The sequence below is a fragment of the Pogoniulus pusillus genome, chromosome 40 (assembly GCF_015220805.1).
Source record: "Pogoniulus pusillus isolate bPogPus1 chromosome 40, bPogPus1.pri, whole genome shotgun sequence".
Lineage (NCBI taxonomy): Eukaryota > Metazoa > Chordata > Aves > Piciformes > Lybiidae > Pogoniulus > Pogoniulus pusillus.
Window position 1 is genome coordinate 3,232,139 of NC_087303.1, and position 19,383 is coordinate 3,251,521.

At 57.1% G+C, this 19,383-nt stretch overlaps 2 protein-coding genes across 2 annotated transcripts; both read right to left on the reverse strand.

Moving 5' to 3' along the window:
* Window positions 1-352: 352 nt before the first annotated feature.
* LOC135191760 (keratin, type I cytoskeletal 19-like) lies at window positions 353-5,466 on the reverse strand. Its single transcript, XM_064174342.1, has 8 exons — window positions 4,912-5,466; window positions 3,958-4,040; window positions 3,547-3,703; window positions 3,174-3,335; window positions 2,613-2,738; window positions 2,267-2,493; window positions 1,810-1,955; window positions 353-643 (listed from the first exon to the last, which is right to left on the reverse strand). The coding sequence occupies exons 1-8, from the start codon at window positions 5,464-5,466 to the stop codon at window positions 618-620; spliced, it is 1,482 nt and encodes a 493-aa protein (XP_064030412.1). The 3' UTR covers window positions 353-617.
* Window positions 5,467-11,665: 6,199 nt separating this feature from the next.
* On the reverse strand, window positions 11,666-15,921 carry LOC135191767 (keratin, type I cytoskeletal 19-like). Its single transcript, XM_064174351.1, has 8 exons — window positions 15,403-15,921; window positions 14,958-15,040; window positions 14,540-14,696; window positions 14,269-14,430; window positions 13,816-13,941; window positions 13,445-13,671; window positions 12,399-12,512; window positions 11,666-11,945 (listed from the first exon to the last, which is right to left on the reverse strand). The coding sequence occupies exons 1-7, from the start codon at window positions 15,919-15,921 to the stop codon at window positions 12,425-12,427; spliced, it is 1,362 nt and encodes a 453-aa protein (XP_064030421.1). The 3' UTR covers window positions 11,666-11,945; window positions 12,399-12,424.
* Between the last annotated feature and the right edge of the window lie 3,462 nt (window positions 15,922-19,383).

Sequence of the window (19,383 nt, forward strand, 5' to 3'; positions counted from 1 at the left end):
CAGCAACAGGCTAGGACTCAGGACAGCTGTTTCCAGATGTTCCACCACTCACTTTCCCAGGCTCATGCCTGGCCTGGCCGGTGGGTGGCTGGTGGCCAGAGGTGGCTCCTGGAGCAGGTCAGGCAGCAGCAGGCAATGAGCTCCAGGCTTTGACTGGGGGCAGGTGAGCAGGAGCTGTGAGCTCAGCAGGGCCATTCTCTGCCTCCCACTGGCCAGAGCTTCATTCCCAGTGCCTGCCCAGTCCAGGTGAGCCCTGGGCACAGATCAGCCCCTGATGCTGTGAGGGAACTCAGTTTCCAAGCCCAGGTTTCTTGATTGCATCAGGCAGAAGCAAAGTTTTATTAGAGACATTTTCCAGCAGCAGCTCCCCTAGAGGAGAGGTGAACTGCAGCTGTGGCCGTGGGGCTGGGCACACACAGCAGCACAGACTGGAAAAGGCAAAGAGCAGAATGAAGCAGAATGTGGCCCAAGCTCTGCTGGGTGCTTCTCGGCCACATTGCTGAGCACGGATGGGTAACAGCAGGGAGCAGCTCCTGGCTCTGCACAGAGCCATGCAGTGAACTCTCCTCCCATGGCTCTGCCTCAGGGGTCTCATCTTGGACATCCTCATTTCTTTCTTAGTCACAAATCCTCCTGCAAGGCACTGGGGAATGAAAGCAAACAGGACTTTGTGCACAGCAGAAGCTGACCCTTCCCCACACTGCCACTCCAGACTCAGGACCATTCCAGTAGCCAGCCCAGCCAGGAGCTTGGATAAACTCTGTCCCTTCCTGGGGAGCTCTGGCTGCTGCCTGCCAGCCCTGCAGCTGGGGTTGGCAGCTAGTGGAGGATGTGCTGCCCTTTGACTTCCAAATACCAGCTTTCCCTTGCCACTTTGGCTAGAAAGGTCCCCTTGAGCTGGCACTAGCAATTCTCTGCCAGAATTCCTGTTATTCCTGCTTGTTTTCCTGCTTCCTGGGACCTGCTTCCTCCTGCTCTTTCCCTTGTCCCAGATTTCATGGCTGTTCCTTCTCCTGGTTCTCTGCAGCTTGCCTGCCTGCCGACTGTCCCTCTCCTCTCTTTTCCTCTCCTCTTTTTTCCTCTCCTCTCCTCTTTTTTCCTCTCCTCTCCTCTCCTCTCCTCTCCTCTCCTCTCCTCTCCTCTCCTCTCCTCTCCTCTCCTCTCCTCTCCTCTCCTCTCCTCTCCTCTCCTCTCCTCTCCTCTCCTCTCCTCTCCTCTCCTCTCCTCTCCTCTCCTCTCCTCTCCTCTCCTCTCCTCTCCTCTCCTCTCCTCTCCTCTCCTCTCCTCTCCTCTCCTCTCCTCTCCTCTCCTCTCCTCTCCTCTCCTCTCCTCTCCTCTCCTCTCCTCTCCTCTCCTCTCCTCTTTTTTCCTCTCCTCTCCTCTCCTCTCCTCTCCTCTCCTCTCCTCTCCTCTCCTCTCCTCTCCTCTCCTCTCCTCTCCTCTCCTCTCCTCTCCTCTCCTCTCCTCTCCTCTCCTCTCCTCTCCTCTCCTCTCCTCTCCTCTCCTCTCCTCTCCTCTCCTCTCCTCTCCTCTCCTCTCCTCTCCTCTCCTCTCCTCTCCTCTCCTCTCCTCTCCTCTCCTCTCCTCTCCTCTATTTCTCTTCCCCCTCTTCCCATTTTGCAGTTCTGATGCTTCTTGCAGAGTCACAGCCACTGGGAACTCTGCTTGCAGCACCTTTGTGGCCTCCCAGGAACCTTGCTCCCAACCAGCACCTGAGATCCACCCGGGAAAGGTCCTGGTTGCTGCCTGTCCTTGTTGCTTTAGGACAGAGGGCACTGTGCAGACCTAGCAGAGGGCTGCAGCTCTTACCTTGTATCTCTGCAGCCGCACAGGATGGCATCTGGGCAGATGCAGTGTAGGTGTGGCTGGTCCTAATGATGCCTCCTCCTCCTATCCCACTTGTTCTCGTGACTCCTCCTCCTAGCCCCGAAGACTGACTGAGTCCTCCCTGCTGGCTGGGAGAGAAGAGAGAAGGAGCGTTCTGGTGAAGGAAACAGCAGTCAAATGACAGCCACAGCTTGTCCCTGTCTCTGCTGCTCTTGGGCTGTTCTCCTGTCTGGAAGAACATTGCAGTGAGCTCACAGCAGTGGCCGGGCCAGGGCAGGGGAGCAGATTGTCACCACTAACTGCCAAGCAGCCCCAAGAGATAAGTGAGGGTGAAGGAGCTGGGCAGTGCCCCCACCTGCTGCTCACTTTGCCCTTGTGTTAAAACACCCAGGACAGGGCTACTTTGCCCTCTCCCTGGGGGCATCTCCAGCCTACTTACAGGAGGTCCTGCTGCCCCCCCTCCAGCAGGCAGCGGTAGGTGTGGATCTCCTGCTCCAGGCGGCACTTGACGTCCAGCAGGATCTTGTACTCCTGGTTCTGGCACTCCATCTCTGCCCGCAGGTCTGCCAGCTGCTGCTCCACGCAGGAGATCTGTGTCTGCAGCTCACCCAGGTGGTTGTTGTAGCGGCACTCGGTCTCTGCCAGCGAGGACTCCAGGTTGTCCCTCTGGGGGGGTGACAGGTGGCACAGTGTGGACACAGGCATGAGAAGCACTGCAGCCAGGGAGGAGCTCTTGCAGGGCACAAGTGTGGCACAGCAGAGCTCGGCAGCAGCTCGGTACCCACCTGGCTGAGCTGGGCCTGCAGATCGATCTCCAGCGCCTGCAGCTGGCGTCGCAGCTCCGTCACCTGGTTGTTGCAGGTCTCCACCTCCTGCCCGCTCGTAATGACCTCCCGATTCACCTCCTCAATCTGCAAGGCACCAACCAGGGCAGAGAGGCTCAGGGTGGGTTCTGACCTCCCAGTTCACCTCCCCAGTCTACAAGGCACCAACCAGGGCAGAGAGGTTCGGGGGAGGTCTGACACCAGCCAGGCTGAGCATGAAGAGCAGAGAGATGAGAAGGGTCTGGGTGACCTCTCTCATCCTTACAAACTGCAAACCCTGCCCCTCATCCCTCTTGCCCTCCCAGCAGCTGCTGCCTGCTTCTGCTCACTGCTTTGTGGAGATCCTGCCCCAAGCCTCTCTGCCAGGCAGCACTTCACATCACCCCACGAAAAAGATGCTTTGTGGCAGTGCCCCCTGTGCCACTTGTCCAATTCAAACCAGTCCTGGTGTCCTGTGGCTTTGCTGTGCGATCAATCACCCTGGGGGCACCACCTGGGTGCCAGCTCTGCCCATGCTCTCACCTTGCACTCGTACCAATCCTCCACTTCCTTGCGGTTGCGTTCGATCAGGGTTTCATACTGGCACCTCATCTCCTCCAGGATCTTCCTGAGGTCTGGCCCAGGGCAGGCATTGACCTCCACGCTCACATCTCCAGTCGATTGCTTCCTCAAACAGCACATCTCCTGCAAGCACCGCCCAGGGGGTTAGAAAGAAAAGCAGCAGGGAGCCAGGTGCCCCCTGCAAAGAGCAGCGCCCCTGGCATGGCCCCTGCCAGGGTCCTCCTCTGCCAGAGCTCCCACAGCTCCATCAAACCCTTGGCCCTCCGCAGAGGGCACCACGAAGAGCAAGGGCTGAACCCAGCACGCTTTAGAATTAAGAAGGGCAGGACCCTACCTCCTCATGGTTCTTCTTCAGGCAGCAGAGCTCCTCCCGCAGCGACTCCAGCTGCGCCTCCAGGTCGGACCTGCAGAGCGTGAGCTGGTCCAGGACCTGCCGCAGGCCGTTGATGTCAGCCTCCACGCTCTGGCGCAGGGCCAGCTCCGTCTCGTACCTGCGGGGGCAAGGCGAGGAGCAGCACTCAGCGCCTGGCAGCAGCCTTTGCTGGCGGTGCGGGATCAGCCGCGCCTCCGAAGCGGTGCAACAGGACGCTGTGAGAAGCCACCCCCGAGGCTGACTCCATCCCACCCGTCCTCAGCCTGCCTTCCCCGGAGGGGGTCCCTCAGAGGCGGCGCATGAAGGAGCCAGGGGATGGCAGGAGACGCGCAGGGGCCGAGTGGCAGGCAGGGGCCAGCGCAGGGTACTCACTTGACTCGGAAGTCGTCAGCTGTCATCCTGCTGTTGTCGATGTTCAGAATGATCTTGTTGTTGTCTATGGTGGCACAGACGATCTGCAAAAACACCACCCAGGTCTCTGCCCTTCGTCCTCAGCCTGCCACTGCCTGCTGCCACCAGCCCAAACCTCTTCTCTCTCTTTGCATCACTTGGGAGCAGGTGGGGTGGGGGTTGAGGCATGCAGCAGCCCCAGGGTGGGTGAAGGCATCACAACAACGCACCTGAGGCAGGTGCAGGTGGTTGGGCAGGTCCCGTTAGTGCTGTCCAGCACCTGCCACACTCCTCCCCTTGGCACCTGAACTCTCCTTGCACGGGTAAGAGACTCCAAGGCTCTGCTTCCAGCCCCAGCTCCAAGTCTGCCTCACCCTGTCTTCTCCTTGCATCCTTTTCACTTTACTCTCCTTTCTGCCATCCCAGAATTTTTTGCCAGCCACACACTTTGTGTCTGAGTTTAAGTTGCACCCAAGCTGGCTTAAGGCAAACCTCTCTTTGGTCTGCCTTTTAATTCCCTGACCTCTGGTTCCCAGCTGTGTGGGAAAGAACAAACCTGTAAAGCAGGAATTCCATGCAGCTGGGACTGGGATAATGGGAATTCAGGCAAATTAAGGCCATCCATTATTTAGTTCCCTTTTAGCTGCTTTCTTGGCATTTATCTGCTTAAACAGCCTGGCACAAACCTCCATCTGAACAGCTTCTGAGCTACCCCAGATGTGCTCCCTGCAGGTAAAAGTTTTCCTTCAAATCTGCTGCATAAAAGCATTGGAAAGAGCCCAAAGGCTCCAGGTCTATCCCTCAGCTCAGGGACCCTCTGCAGGCAGTTCTCTGACTGCTTGCCTACAAAAAAGCCTTTCCCAGCAGTGAGATGTTCCTCTTGCAAGCTGTGCAGCACAGCTGGGCAGGAAGAAGGCAGCTGAGGAGTGGCATTACCTGGTTCTGAAGATCTTCTATCTCCTTGTAATAGCAGCTGTAGTCCCGGGGCTCGCAGAAGGGGCCCTGCTTGGCATACCACTCCCTGATCCTGCACTCCAGGTCAGCATTTTCTTGTTCCAGGCACCTCACCTTGTCCAGGTAAGAAGCCAGGCGGTCATTGAGGTTCTGCATGGTGACCTTTTCGTCACCAGAGAGAAGAATGCCATCACCAGAAAAGCCACCTCCACTGAGACCAATGCCACCTCCAAAGCGAGCGCTGCCACCGCTGAATCCAATGCCTGCGCATCCTCCAAGCACAGTGGCTCCCAAGCCACCTCCATAGTTCCCCCCGACCAAGCTGCCAGTGCTCAGTCCTCCTCCATAGCTCACACCACCACAGTAGCTCCTGCCAGAGAACCCTCTGCTAGCCCCTATCCCGCAGCTGGTGTATCTTCCAGAGGAGACCGAGGAGATCCTTGCTCCCCCCCCACCACCACCACCACCAATCACGCAGCTGCCACCACTGGTCCTGCCCCTGAGCGACCCTGTTGTCTGCTTGATGCTACAACTCATGCTGAGGGCAGCTGCAGCTCCAACCCCAAGCCCAAAGCGAGATGCAGAGCTGGATACAGATCCGAGCGCAGGCTGCCTGCCGCCGCAGAGCCCTTTTTATACCGTCCCAAGGGGGTGCCACCTCCAACCTGCTTCTTCTTCCCACGGGGCTGGCTAGTCCTGCTGTTTATGCCAGGAATAAATAGCCCCGAGGCAGTTTCCCTCTAGAAATCCCAGTTCACAAGGAAGATACTTTACATGTCAGCAGCTTATTCCAAAAAGTCAAATAATGTTTGGTGAGTCATCAGCTTTTGGTGTGATGCAAACCCCACAACCAGCTGAGGAGGGTAGAAAAGGAGCTGCCTCCCATTATGCACAAAGCAGAGCCACTGGGACGTGCCACATCAAAGGGCCTTTTATCTTTTATTAATTCCTGTTTATTTTATTCTCAGGCCAATCAACATTTTCTGTCACAGGCTGGGGTAGAGGCTGCAACAGACATGGGAAATTCGTGGAGCTGCTCACTTGTGCAAAGGGACAGTGACAGTGGCAGGGGGCTGGTGTGTCTCTGTCACCTGGCTCATGCAGTGGGGCTGATACGCTCTTTGAGAGTGGTGGCACAGGCTGCCTGCTCCCTGAGGGTGTTCAAGGCCAGGCTAGATGAGGTCTGGAGCAGCTGAGTCTAGCTGAGAGGTGGCCCTGCCCATGGTGAGCTCTGAGCTTCCTTCCAACCTAAGCCGTTCTGGGGCTCTATGATTGATAAATCTCTGGGATCAGTCCCTGGAGGCTGTGCTTGGTGTCTCCCTGGTGACACACACAAAGCATCTCGCTCACAGCCTGCAAGGATCAGGCTGCTAGATGCTGGAAGCCTCCAGTGCCCACATGTCACAGAGCTGGCACCAGCTGAAGACTCTGAAGCTGTTTCTGAGTTCCTTGGGCTGCTGCACTTGCTGCTTCCATGTGTGGTGCTCACAGGTGAGGGAAGAGGTGGCAGGAGGGAAGCATCCATGACAGACAGATCCAGTTCCCTGGCTGGGCTCAGATGTGATGGTGAAGGTCTTGGCCTTCAGTAGGATTGTGCTGAGCACAGGTCAGAAGAGGAGCTCTTGGCACTGCCTGGCTGAGTCTGTGGGAGCACAGCAGGCACTGGCCCAGGCTGGGTACCCTGGGAGTGTGAGCTCCAAACCAGGTGAGCAGCAGCTGGAGGAGCATTTGGCTCCACCTGTGTGAGTGTCCTCTGCAGCCTGCTGAGCTGAGGCTGCTCTGCTCTCCAGAGCCTTCTGTCCCCTGCAGCGTGGAGTTCCCAAGCATGCCCACGCTGACAGGAGCAGCTGTGATGAGTGTGACACCTGATAGGGAGCCCTCACAGCAGTCACCACCCCTGGGCAGAGGACACCTACACGGACAGGCTCAGCCACTTCTCCTTCACTGGTGAGGACCCAGGTGGCTTCTGTCCCCATGGCAGGAGAGTGTCCCAGAGCACAGCTGGATGTGATCGTCTCCTCACCAGCCTAGGCTGGGACTCTCCAGTGAGACAATTTCTGTCTCTCCTTAGATCAGAGGTGATAAAGAGCAGCCCAGCAGCAGCTTGGCACATCCCTCATTCATGTGGCTCGGGGAAGAACTTGCTCCAGGACAGAGCTGGAGTCTGGCAGGGCTGAGGCTGCAGTGCCTGAAAGACAAGTCCAGCCTCCTCAAGAAAGTGCCCCCCCCCCCCCCGCTCCCCACGCAGCCCAGGCTCCCAGCGATGCAAAGGCTGAGCAGAAAGGAGGACAGGGAGGAAAATCTGCCTTTTATCCCTCTTTTGGAGGAACAGAATGGGAGACAGGGTGCGGCTCCGGAGCCGGCAGCGCTTAATGCCGCGTCTGGAGTGCTCAGCTTCTGCTCGGCAGGTTCTCAGTGCTCTGGGCTGAGGCTGCTTCCTTCCCCTCCTTCCTCTGCTGAGCTTGGGCTGAGGACACACTGCAGACACTGGGGGTGTGTGGAGGGGGGCAAGGAGCAGCTGCACCCCTTTATTTCAGCAGCTGCCTTAGGGGCAGAAGGAGCAGGTTTGGTCTGCAGCATTGCACAATCTTGCACTTAGGTCCTGGTGGAAAGGTCCACAGGCAACAGAGCAGAAACCACCCCAGAGCTCTCCCAAGGTGCTCCTGCATTCCTTGGAGCTCCCTGAGCTCCTGCCCATCTCTGGGGCACAAAGATGAGGCTGGTACAGTCCCTGGCAGACCAGACTGTGCTAAACCTAGTTAGGTTTTTCCTCTCCCAGTGGTGGGCATCTGCCGTGGTGTTTGCTGGTGGGCAGGTGACTGGCATGGCACCACCCGTGGTGGTTCCTCTGGGAGCTCTGTGGTGTGACCCAGCCGCTGATGACTGTGCCAGGACCTGCAGGCACCGAGGCCTCTTAGAGAGGTGTGTGGCTGGCTGCATGGCTCTCTGCTTCCCTAGCCCTGAGCCACCATCCAGTGCGCAGCAGCCACCAGGCTCAGCTTTCCTCAGCCCATTTTGTTGACCTTCACCTCTGTCGTTTGCATTCCTGCAGTTCGGGGCATGGCCTCGGGGAAGGACACAGTAGGGAGGACTGTGCTAATCTAAGGGATAGAAATGTGCCAAAGGGATACAGCTGTGCCAGAAGGCTCTGCAAGCTCCTGTGCGACAGCAGGGGCCAGAAGGTTCCACGCAGATGGGAGCAAAGGAAGCGCTGAGGGGCTGGGAGCTGGTGAGCAGCAGCAGGCTCAGCACAGCAGCAGCAGCACCAACATCGTGAGGTCTTGTGGGCACCGTGGCAAAGAGGAGAGGTCTGAGAGTGGACAAGGAGCTGTGAGTGTAAAGGGTGACACGGGCAGCTGGGGAGGAGGCCAGAGGAAGATGTGTTCCATTGGTGCTGTGGGCAGCAGTGTTTGGTGCCATGGGAAGCATCCCGGTGCCAGCCGTAGTGTCCTGCTGCTCCTGCAGCCTCTGCTCGCTGCTCTTATCACAGCTGATAACGTTTAACGTTTCTTTGTGTCCCTTACAAGGGCGTGCCCAGTTCGACAGAACTCTGCTTTCATAAGCATTGCCTCAGTGGTGTTTGTGCAACCAGGCTAGAGGAGGATTTTATCTTCTCCCTCGTAATTGCTATTAGTGATTTGCATAATGGCCACCAGGCAGCACTTACTAAACCCTGCTTTGATGTGATGCTAAGCTGGCTCCAGCCCTCATGCTCCCAACTTCCAACTGCAGACCACAACTTCTTTCTGGCTGGTGACTCACTGGTTTATACCACCCCTGTGCAGTGAAATTCCTGCGAGGCAAGAGAAATAATTATCAGGTGAGTGTGGTAAGAGCATGGCCATGGGTCTTAAATGCACCCCAGAGACCCAGGTGATTGCTGCTTCTCTTGCTTGCTTGCTGACTGCTCACATCCTCTGAGTGCCTCTGAACATCTGCTAGTGATGAAGCAGAGGTTCAGCAGAACACAGAGGTGGACAGAGCCAGTTTCTTCCTGCTGAAGCTCTTGACCTTCTCTGCTTCATTTTGTGAAAGGTTTTCATTTCCTTCCAGCACCTTCCAGATCCTCCCAGCATGTGCACCTCTGGAAGTGCTGCCAATGGTGACAGCAGAGGGCCAGGGATGTGTTAGGGAACAAACCTCTCTGCACAGCTGGGTGCAGGGCTGGGGGAGACAGCCAAAGCTCTGCCCCATGGTCTCAGCTGGGCTGCGTGAGTCTGACCAGAACCTGGCCTGGGGAACTGCAGCATTCAGGAGCTCCTGCACTCAGACACTGCTGCAAGAGAGACAGAAGCCCAAGGTGTGGGCCAGCCAAAGACTCCCCAGGGGCTGTTTGCTTCTATCCTGCTTGTGCTAAACCATCTTTTCATGGCAGTGCCCTTCCAACCTGGCAGCTTGGGGATGTTTCTCCTAGTGCTGAGCTGTGCAGTCTGCTGCTGGACTCCAGCCCGGCTGGGAGATGCTTCACAAGTGCTACACAAGCCCATAAATGAAAATGCAGGGCCCCCCAGAGGGTTCCTTGGCTGTGAGGGAGCCTGTCCTTGTCTGTGCTCTCCATAAACAGATTTTATGGAGAACTGACAGCTTCTAGCTCACAGCAGAGCCTGGGCTGCTATTAAGCCGTGCGGTGCCTGTCATCAGCGGTAATTGGCTGCGCGGCGCTGGGCTGCGGCTGGGATCCAGCACTGCAATTTACAAGCCTGGTTGTTTTCTCTCTCTTTCTTCACCGATGTCTTAAACCTCTGCTATGTTCACTCCTCAGGGACTCTTTCTGATGCTGTAATTCAGGTGTCTCTGCAAGCCAGAGACGGTATCTGCTGGAGTCATCCCGGTGCACTTCAGCAGCAGCCGCTGGGCGTGATGCTGAGAGCTGCTGAGGGCTGCTGGTCGCAGCCTGAGCGTTGGCAGAGCTCCCTCTCCTCTCTCTGGAGCAGCCACCCTCAGCCCTGCCCCTCTGTGTTGCTGCAGACAAACACCAACTGAGGGGTGAAAGAAAGCTCAGAGCAGCAGAGGTAACAGATTAGTAGATAAAGCTTCTGCAGAGCAAAGCCCTGTCCTGGCTATTTGTGCCAAGAGCACAGCTCCCTGTGGTCAGCTTTGGCTTGCCTCATGTTGTCATTCCAGAAACACCTGAGCTGTCTCTCTCTGGAAGTGGACACCAGCACAGAAGCCTTCATATTAGACCTCTGGCCAAGGTCAGTTGCCAAACCCCATCCAATATTTCACTGCAGGACAGGGCCAGCAGAGTGAGTAGAACAGAGTGCAGCTCTGCTGCCAGACTGCCTGGTTTGTTAGGCACTGATGGGCACAGGCTGGAGCTGTTGGGGGGACACAGGCTGGAGCTGTTGGGGGGACACAGGCTGGAACTGTTGGGAGGACACAGGCTGGAGCTGTTGGGGGGACACAGGCTGGAACTGTTGGGAGGACACAGGCTGGAGCTGTTGGGGGGACACAGGCTGAAGCTGTTAGGGGATCACAGGCTGGAGCTGTCAGGGAGGCACAGGCTGGAGCTGTTAGAAGGGCACAGGCTGGAGCTGTCAGGGAGGCATAGGCTGGAGCTGTTAAAGGAGCACAGGCTGGAGCTGTTGGGGGAGCACAGGCTGGAACTGTTGGGAGGGCACAGGCTGGAGCTGTTGTGGGGGCATAGGCTGGGGCTGTTAGGGGATCACAGGCTGGAGCTGTTGGGAGGGCACAGGCTGGAGCTGTTAGAGGGGGCATAGGCTGGGGCTGTTAGGGGATCACAGGCTGGGGCTGTTAGGGGATCACAGGCTGGGGCTGTTAGAGGGGGCATAGGCTGGGGCTGTTAGAGAGGTGCAGGCTGGAACTGTTGGGAGGGCACAGGCTGGAGCTGTGTCTGCAGCAGCAGCAGAAGGCAGCTGTGTTCCTGGATGTCTTTGCAGTTCCTTCCTCCCTGCCAATGAAACACCAACCTTTTTTTTTTCCTTTTTATTTTTTATTGCCTCTTACTCTCAAAACCCTTCTCTCCCACATGTTCATTTGTCTCAGCCTTTCATCTTCCCACACCTCCCCAGCTGGTTCTGCCTGTTCACCTCTCTTTTAACTCCATCGGGAGGTTCTTTATTTAGCATTTTTTAATCTGGGAGAATTGTTTTCCTCTGCCAGGAGGGTGGGTCCAGGCTGGCAGGGCTGGACACTCTGCTTCAGGACTGCTGCTGCAGAATCCTTTGGGAAGACTTGTTCTTCCTGACTGCATCCTGTTCCTGCTGCTGCAGCAGGGCTCAGAGGTGGTGTGCATCATGTTAAGTATATCATATTAGCTCACACTCACTTTAATGGCTACTCAATTTTCACTCCCAAGTCCCTTCCAGCTGCAGACTGGCAGGCAGGCAGCCAGCCCTGGAATTCCTGCCCTCCACTCTGTCCAGCCTCTCTCTGAATGTTTCTTTTCCTCATCACCTTCTGTTTCATGTCTTGGCTGATGCTTCCTCCTCTGGTAGCAAATCTCCCTTTTCACAGCTCTGTCTGCTCCCTTTCCTTCTTGCTCCTGCAGCTGCTCCTCCATCTCCCTCTCAGCCCTTGGGCTCAGCAGGTGGGAATCTTGATCAGTTTTCTTTTCCTCCTGTGTTGGTGTCTTTGAGGACACAGATCAGAGTGGACACAGATCAGGGTTGGTCTCTAACCAAAGGTGTCTGCTGGATGTAACTCTGCCCCACAGCTCTCTGAGTACTTGCACAGGAATTTACTTGTAGAAATTAACTTCTCAGCTTCAAGGCTGTGTCAGTAGCAGCAAGGTTTTATTAGAGGGAAGCTTTGGTAGCTGTCAGACAGCTGAGCACAAAAGAGATTAGCCCAGGGAGCAGCAGTGGCTGGATCAAAGCAGGATGGGGACAGCAGCAGGGTGGGTGGCAGGAAGGCAGCCTGTGCCACAGGGTCCCTTTGGCTGGTGCTGAAGCAGGGCTGGCAGCTGCCAGGTGATCTGTAAACGGTTTCCTCTTCCAGGGCCCTCCTCGGGGATGTGCCACAGGGTTGGCAGGGACCCTTCTGCCTGCAGTCACCTGGGGGTGAGCAGGAAGCTTTGTCAGGGGGCTCCTCTGCACACCCTGCCTGGCTCTCATCCCCCTGCTCTTGGCTCTTTTTTTCCCTCTGCTCCCCAGCTCACTTCCTTCAATAGACTTGAGAGACACAGGCCTGGCTCTGCCTGCAGAGTCCTCAGCTCTGTGATGTGCTCAGCCTGGTCAAACCCATTCACCGATGGGGACCCCCAGTGCCGAACATTTCCTCTGCACAAGTTCCTTCTTGTCCTGCTAGCCACATCCCCTCTGCTCAGCTTTCTGCCGTGGCCACCACCAGGCACAGTCACGACCCTGCACTGCCCCCCTGCAGGGAAATGAACCAGCTCCACTCCTCTTCAGCCTGCAGATCTCCCCTCCTCCTCCTCCTCCTCCTTCTCCTCCCATACGGGGCAGGACACCTGGCAGCCTCACTCTGGGGCTGCTGGAGGACCTCACCTTGCACATCCTGGCTCAGGGCAGGCTCAAGGCAGACAGGGCTGGCACAGGCTGGCCTTCAACCCACTGCTTCTCCCAGCTGATGCTGCAGGGACTCCTCTTCCCACTTGCCCTCTGTGGAGAGGAGACAACTCAGGTAGCCAAAGCCTCACCATTCCCTGCAGCCTGGAGGTCTGCCCAAGACCTGGAGCTTCTGCAGCAGTGGCCTGAGCTGAGTCCCTCCAGTCACTACTGGCCAGTTCCCACTTCCCCTGTGAACCAGGAGGCTTTCAGAGCAGCAGTTACCACCTTCTGCATCCATCCTGCTGCTGGCAGCTGTTGTGTTCCATGTAACACACTCAGGGTGACCCCAGCTCTGTGCCAAGCTCTGGCAGTGTCATTTCATCCATCGCTGCTGGCATTTGGGAACAAGAACTGATTCTGAGGTGGACTGGAGAGTGCAGAGAATCCCACCTCAGAGCACAGCATGGCAACCCCTCTGCTTCCCAGAGGAGCGGAGAGGTGGCTGCTCAGGCCAGCTCTGGTGTCTGCAGCCAGTTAGGAGATCAAGAGCAGTGCCTCAGTTTCAACAGCTCAGGCAAAGGGAGGCAGGGAACAGCCCCAGCTGCTTTGCATACAAATTAAATTGCCCAAAACCTTAATTAAAAACCTTGTGTGAAACTGAGAGTGTTCAGATAATCTCCTGCTTCAGTTAATTTTGCTGCCAGTCCCCAGCCCTGGCTGGCTGTGGCAAAGCCACATCAGTGACCATGCCCATGGAGACCCTGCCCAGCTGAAGGTGTAACCCACCCTTCACCGAGCTGCTGGGTGTGCTCTGGGGGCCTGTCTTGGCCACTTCCTCAGGCTCAGGACAGGGACATGGTCTCTGGCTTCTGCTCTGGCCATTTTTCCAAACCCAACCCCAGATGCCTTGTGGTTTGCTAGCAGGCCCTGTCTGGTGGCAGGTCAGGACTGGTTCCTCCCCATGGTGTTGCTCTCAGCACCAGGATCACAAAGCTTCCTGTCCCTGCCAACCAAAGCAATTCTCTGTGCCTCTGTGTGCCTACATGATGTCGTGCTGCCCCCCCTCCAGCAGGCAGTGGTAGGTCTGGATCTCCTGCTCCAGGCGGCACTTGACGTCCAGCAGGGTCTTGTACTCCTGGTTCTGGCACTCCATCTCCGCCCGGATCTCTGCCAGCCGCTGCTCCACGCAGGAGATCTGCCCCTGCAGCTCCGCCAGGTACCTGTTGTAGCGGCACTCGGTCTCCGCCAGGGACGACTCCAGGTTCTCCTTCTGAGAATGGAAGCACACAAAGCATCCTGAGCACACAGAGCTTCCTGGGGGTGGGGAGAGCTTGGTCTGCCCGGCCAGAGCTCTGACTCCAGCTGTGCAGCTGCCCGGAGGGAGCTGCGGGGTGCCTGCAGCGCGGTGCCCTACCATGGTGAGCTGTGCCTGCACGTTGATCTCCAGGGCCTGCAGCTGGCGTCGCAGCTCCGTGACCTGCTTGTTGCTCGACTCGATCTCCTGGCTGCTTGTGATGACCTCCAGATTCACCTCCTCCACCTGCAAAAGTAGGACAGAGGAGCCCTTTCTTCCCCTCCCCACCACGTCTCGGTGTGGCAGAGCTTCCTCAGGCTGCTCCTGCATCCCCTGCAGCGCTCCTGGGTATGGCTAAACTGCCCCAGCCCATTGATTGTGTCGTGGGCCCAGCTGCACCGTGGGGTGGCCCCTCCACCATGAACAAAAACCACTGGCACTGGGCAGTGCAGGGAGAGCTGAGTAAGCCTGGGACACAGCTGTCGATCCCAAGACATCTCCAGGGTTCTTAATCTCCTATTTTCCCCTTCCCCCCCAGGCAGAGCAGGGCCCAGCCCCGGGTGTCTGCAGTACCTTGCAGGCGTACCACTGCTCGGTCTCTTTGCGGTTGCGCTCCATCAGGGTTTCATACTGGCACCTCAGCTCTTCCAGGATCTTCCTCAGGTCTGGGCCAGGGCAGGCATTGACCTCCACGCTCACATCTCCAGTGGCCTGTTTCCTCAGGCAGCTCATCTCCTGCAGGGCACAGGTCAGCACATCAGCAATGCTGGCACCTGGGCAGGGGGGGAACGGGGACTTGCTGCCTTCTTTCTCGTTCTCCTCTAAGGGTGAGGGACAATCTGACCTCCTCGTGGTTGGTTTTGAGGCAGCACATCTCCTCAGTCAGAGCCTCACACTGCAGCTGCAGGTCAGTCTTGCAGCTTGCCAGCTGGTCCAGGACTGGGCGGAGGTTGCTGATGTCTGCGTCTACGTTTTGCCGCAGCCCACACTCGGTCTCGTACCTTGAGAAAGGTCAACAGGTCAGCAAACCATGGCAGGCCCCCAGGCTGAAGCTGTGGGGCAAAAATTGAGGACTAAATTCTCCTTCCACTTCAGTCACACCATGGCATGGCCACTGTCATGGTCTCTATGCCCTTCAGAGAGAGCTGCACTGTAATCCAGCAGCATGGCAGGTAGAAGGTTGGGGGTTCCCCATGACCACCACTCATCCACCCTTCCATGAGCAGTGTGAACCCCTTGGTCCAGCACAGGACCCTACTCACTTCACTCTGAAGTCATCAGCTGTCATCCTGTTGTTATCAATGTTCAGAAGGATTTTGTTAGTCTCCATGGCTGCACACAGGATCTGGAAGGGAATATGTAGGAGAGAGGCTCAGGCTCCAGGCTTCTTCTGGCAACAGATGGCCCTGCAGGAAACATCTACCCAGGGTCATGCAACCCTCGGGATTTATGAGTCCATAGACTGGGGGTGTTAATCAGCTGGGTGGCATTCCAGCAGGGAATCCGTGTGCCAGGCTGGTGGGGCAGGCTGTGCTGTCACTTTAGCTCTGAGTGCAGTCCCTCAGACCATGCCTTCCTCACAAAGCATTGCTCCACCTGCACCTCCAGAGGCACAGCTCCTGCCTCTGCCCCTTGGCACTGCTCTGTCCGCGGGTGAGAGCAAAGCCCAAGGGAACATTTGGGCTTTCTTGGGAAGCAGCAGTTTACCTGGTTCTGGAGGTCTTCGATTTCCTTGTGGTAGCAGCTGTAGTCCCGCGGCTCGCAGCTGGGCCCCACCTTGGCATACCACTCCCTGATCTTGCACTCCAGGTCAGCATTGTCGCCCTCCAGCAGCCTCACCTTGTCCAGGTAGGAGGCCAAGCGGTCGTTGAGGTTCTGCATCGTCGCCTTCTCGTTGTTAGCGAAGAGGATCCCATCCCCGCACCCGGCGCTGGCCCTGCCGAAGCCGCCGCCGCCGCCGCCTCTCGGGCAGATGCCGGCGCCGCCGAACGCCAGGGCAGAGCAAGCCCTCTGGGGAGCCACGAAGCTGCCACCCGCGGCACTGCCGCCGCTCAGCTGCTTCCCGAGTAATCCCTCGCTCAGGCTGCCGCCGGAGAAGCTGCCAACCACGGTGCCCAGCTCGTAGGCAGCCTGTCTGCCCGAGGAGGCGGAGGAGACCTTCCGTGCGCCGCCAGCCGCCGAGCCCTGGGAGCAGGTGGTGAGGACCTGCCTGACGGCGCAGCTCATGGTGCCAGCCTGGGGAGCAGCTGCAGAGAGCGCTGCGGGATGCGGCTGTGAGCCTCCGTCCCCATGGCCCTCTCTTTATAGCGCTCCTCCTGCCCGCTGCCACCGGAGCAGGGCTCTTTGTTCTTCCTCCTTGTGACCTGGCCGCTGCTAATTTCTTTTTTTTCAGCCGGAAAGGTTTCCCCAGGGGCGTTTGTCTCCAGGAACGCCACAACAGAAAGGTGCTTTGGTTAACAGAAGCGTGTTTCAAAACTGCATCCAAAATGTTACTTCCTGAATCATCAGGTCCGACCTGTGATGACAACCAAGCACCAGTGACACCAAACAGCAGGACACCGTCGAGCGCCCGAGGAGGGAAACATCCCCGCAGCAATTACCTGGCGTGGGCGAGTCTGCCCGGCGAGGAAGAGCTGTGGGAAAGCCACCCTGCCTGACCCAGCCTGTTCCACCCCTTCGCCACCAGCAGCCGGGCTGTGCCCTCCCTCGGCTGCCCTGCAGACCTGGAACCAGAGCCCGAAGAGATCAACCTGGGGCCAGAGCCAGGAGACCACCCCGGGCTCGGCTGCCTCCTTCTAAGTGCACCTCAGCCAGGGTCCAGCTCACTCAGCATGGCCATCGTGGGGTGAGAACCTGCTGAGATCTGGAGCCTGGAGCCTCAACCACTTCCTCTGGAGAGCACAGAGGAACATTGCACTGCAGTGCACTTGGTTATTTGTTGTGCCTCTTCCTTCTGCCTGCACCTAAACTTCCCCTTGGGAGTGGAGATCCCCTGCTGTTCCTTTTGCTGCTTTCCAGGGTAGACAAAACACTCAACTATTTATCCAAAATAAAGGAGGAAATTTTGATTCCTCAGAGGCAAATGTTGCAGTTGGCTGTGAGTCTTCACTGCCAGGACAGCCACAGAGCCAGGGTTAGGGTGTGGGTCTTCACTGCCAGGACAGCCACAGAGGATGCTTCAGAAGAGTCCTAGAACAGAGACAGAGAATTTCAGAAGCAGCCTGACCCTGTATGGGCCTGACCCAGTTCCAACCAGCAGGATGGAAACTCTCCAACTATAATCTAGGGGAAATGTCTTAAAATTAAAGTAAAGACCCTAGGAAAGGTTATTTAAAGACAGATCTTAAACCTGTATTTTAGCCTTGGAATGGCAAATTGAGGAAGAAGAGAAATAATTAAAATGTTTTGTCATCTGGAGCTTTCATTTTCTTCAGGACATTAACCCAGCCATGCAAATATTGCCTGCCTTTCACCCACGGCTTGGTCACCATCAATTTTGGCATCCAGGTCACCTGGACACATCCCATAAAGGGTGTGTCAGGGGCAGCCTCCTCCACGAGTATTGCTTGTGCCGTTTGGGTACCTTCATTAGCCCTGATTTTATCTTGGCACTACAAATCCAGGACATCTTACATGTGGTGTGGAGCCTGTGGATGTCCAGCCCTGGTTACATCCCTAATGAGGCAGTGGAGCCTGTGCCATGGTCCCTCGTCGGTGGTGAGATCCTGAGCAGAGGCTGTGCAAGAGGCAGGATCAGGCTCTGCAGCCATGGACCCCAGCAACTGATCCTGCTGCTGGAGCAGGAGGGAAATAGGAGCAGGAATGCTCAGAGCCTGCTCCTTTTCCACAGGAGGGCTGTGAAAAGGATGCTGAGCTCCCATCTCACGGGTTCAGTTCCGTCCATTGAGAGACACAACAGTGGGGAAAACCCCAAACCTCAGCGAGGGGATCACAGAAAACTGAGCAGAGATGTCCACGTTTCTCCCTGACTTCTAAAGTCCAGACCCTGCTGTAGGTCCCTGCAGCCAAAGTGACTCCAACATCCACAGCTTCCCTGAAGGAGCAGATCCATTTCCCCCTGTCTGTCTGGGCTGCTCTTCTCCTTGCGGCAACATTCTGCCCTCCGAACTGCGCAGCTCCGATCCAAGCCAGCTCTTGCAGTCAACCCGGAGTAAACCTCAGCCCTGCCGGCACCTCCAGACCTCATTTCCTTAAAGCAGCTTTTCATTTTCCTGGGGAGCTCCGCTGCCGACACTCCCTGCATGCATAACGCAGCCTCTCCCCACAACCCACTCTCAGTGACTCCCGGACTGGAGGCTGCAGACGGGGACCTGCCCGGCGCGGCCGCGGGCGATGCCTCTGCCCAGCCGCCCTCGCTTGACTTGGTTGCCCCTTGCGGGCAACACTGAGCCCCGAGGGTGCAAGAGGAGGAGGAAGATGATGGTTCAGGAGGGAGGCAGAACAGCTGCGCCTGCCTAGCCAGGGAAAGTTGTTTCTTCAAGTACCAAACGAGCAGAAAAGCCTCCCGCAGGCGGAGGTGCTGCTCCTGTCTAACGAGCGTGGCGGAGAGCGGCAAGGCAGCAATCAGCCTGCAGCTTTGCATCCGTGCGCGGTGCCGAGCTTTGGAGGGCAGAGGGTGGGCACCACAGCGGCACTCCCAAGGGCTGTTTGCCGCACAGCTTTATCAGATTCAAAAGGGCAACGAAAATGAGAAGGGAAGATCAGATTTCCCTGGGGGGCAGTCCCTTGGTAGTCTCCGGATATCTGAAGGCTTAAGACTGGTTTTGAAGCTGGTGCATAAGGAGCACAGAAGTGTCCCTTGCCCCCAAGCAGAGCTGGCATTTCCCGTTGTGACAGACAGGCCCCGAGTCTCCTGCTGGCCCCATGCCCCGGAGGACATCCCTGGAGACTCAGACACCACACCAAATCCTGTGTCCCCAGAGGAGTCCAGGCTGCTGCCTCCCACCTTGCATGACTGCCAGCCCCAGGGTCTTGGGTGGAAGTAGCCCCCAAGGAGTGCCAGGGCAGAGAAGCTGAGAGGCTGGCATTGACTGGCACCCACAGCAGCCCATCAGGGCCTGGGGTCACTGCTGGCACCCACAGCACACCGGCAGGGGCTGGACCATGGACCATGTCCTCCAGCCTGTGTAGGACTGGAAGAGCCTTGTCAGGAGGCCCTGGTTCAAAGTGGGTACTCCAGGCAGTGCCAGCCCTTGACTGCTCCTTGCCAGCTCAGTTTCACTGTTTCACAGGTGGAAGTTCCCCGCTGCTGTCTGCAGAACCTTTCCTCACCTGGCCCTTGATGGCACTGTCAGGCTACTGTTTCCTCCCTGTACCCATCTCCATCTCCCTGATGACACCAGGTGAGATGCTCCAGGGTTCTGACCCCACCTACACAAATCACACCAGGCAAATGGTTCAGCTTCCCCAGGTCTCAACGTGGTGCTTTGTAGGATGGAAGCAGTAATGACAGAGAACCTCCTTCTGCAGGGCTTGCAGAAACAACCTCTGATGAGAGCAGGAAGCTTTACAGATCAGAAGGATGCTGCTGGCTGTGGGTGCCGCTCACTGCTAGAGATTAAGTTAGACACTGGCACACCCCACACCTCTGTGTGCCAGCTGATAGCTTTCAAGGGTGCTCCTGGGTTTGCTCTTTTGTTCTGGGCTCCTTGCTGAACCCTAACAAGA

What these genes read in the sequence shown, in the direction of transcription:
- LOC135191767 (XM_064174351.1), bottom strand. Translation starts at nt 15,921, where the DNA reads ATGAGCTGCGCCGTCAGGCAGGTCCTCACCACCTGCTCCCAGGGCTCG. An exon ending in GCTGATGACTTCAGAGTGAA is followed by an intron (nt 14,697 to 14,957) that starts GTGAGTAGGGTC and finishes ACCTTTCTCAAG; the next exon opens with GTACGAGACCGAGTGTGGGC. An exon ending in AGCAGTGGTACGCCTGCAAG is followed by an intron (nt 13,942 to 14,268) that starts GTACTGCAGACA and finishes CTACTTTTGCAG; the next exon opens with GTGGAGGAGGTGAATCTGGA.
- LOC135191760 (XM_064174342.1), bottom strand. Translation starts at nt 5,466, where the DNA reads ATGAGTTGTAGCATCAAGCAGACAACAGGGTCGCTCAGGGGCAGGACC. An exon ending in GCTGACGACTTCCGAGTCAA is followed by an intron (nt 3,704 to 3,957) that starts GTGAGTACCCTG and finishes TTGCCCCCGCAG; the next exon opens with GTACGAGACGGAGCTGGCCC. An exon ending in GGGGGGCAGCAGGACCTCCT is followed by an intron (nt 1,956 to 2,266) that starts GTAAGTAGGCTG and finishes CTTCTCTCCCAG; the next exon opens with CCAGCAGGGAGGACTCAGTC.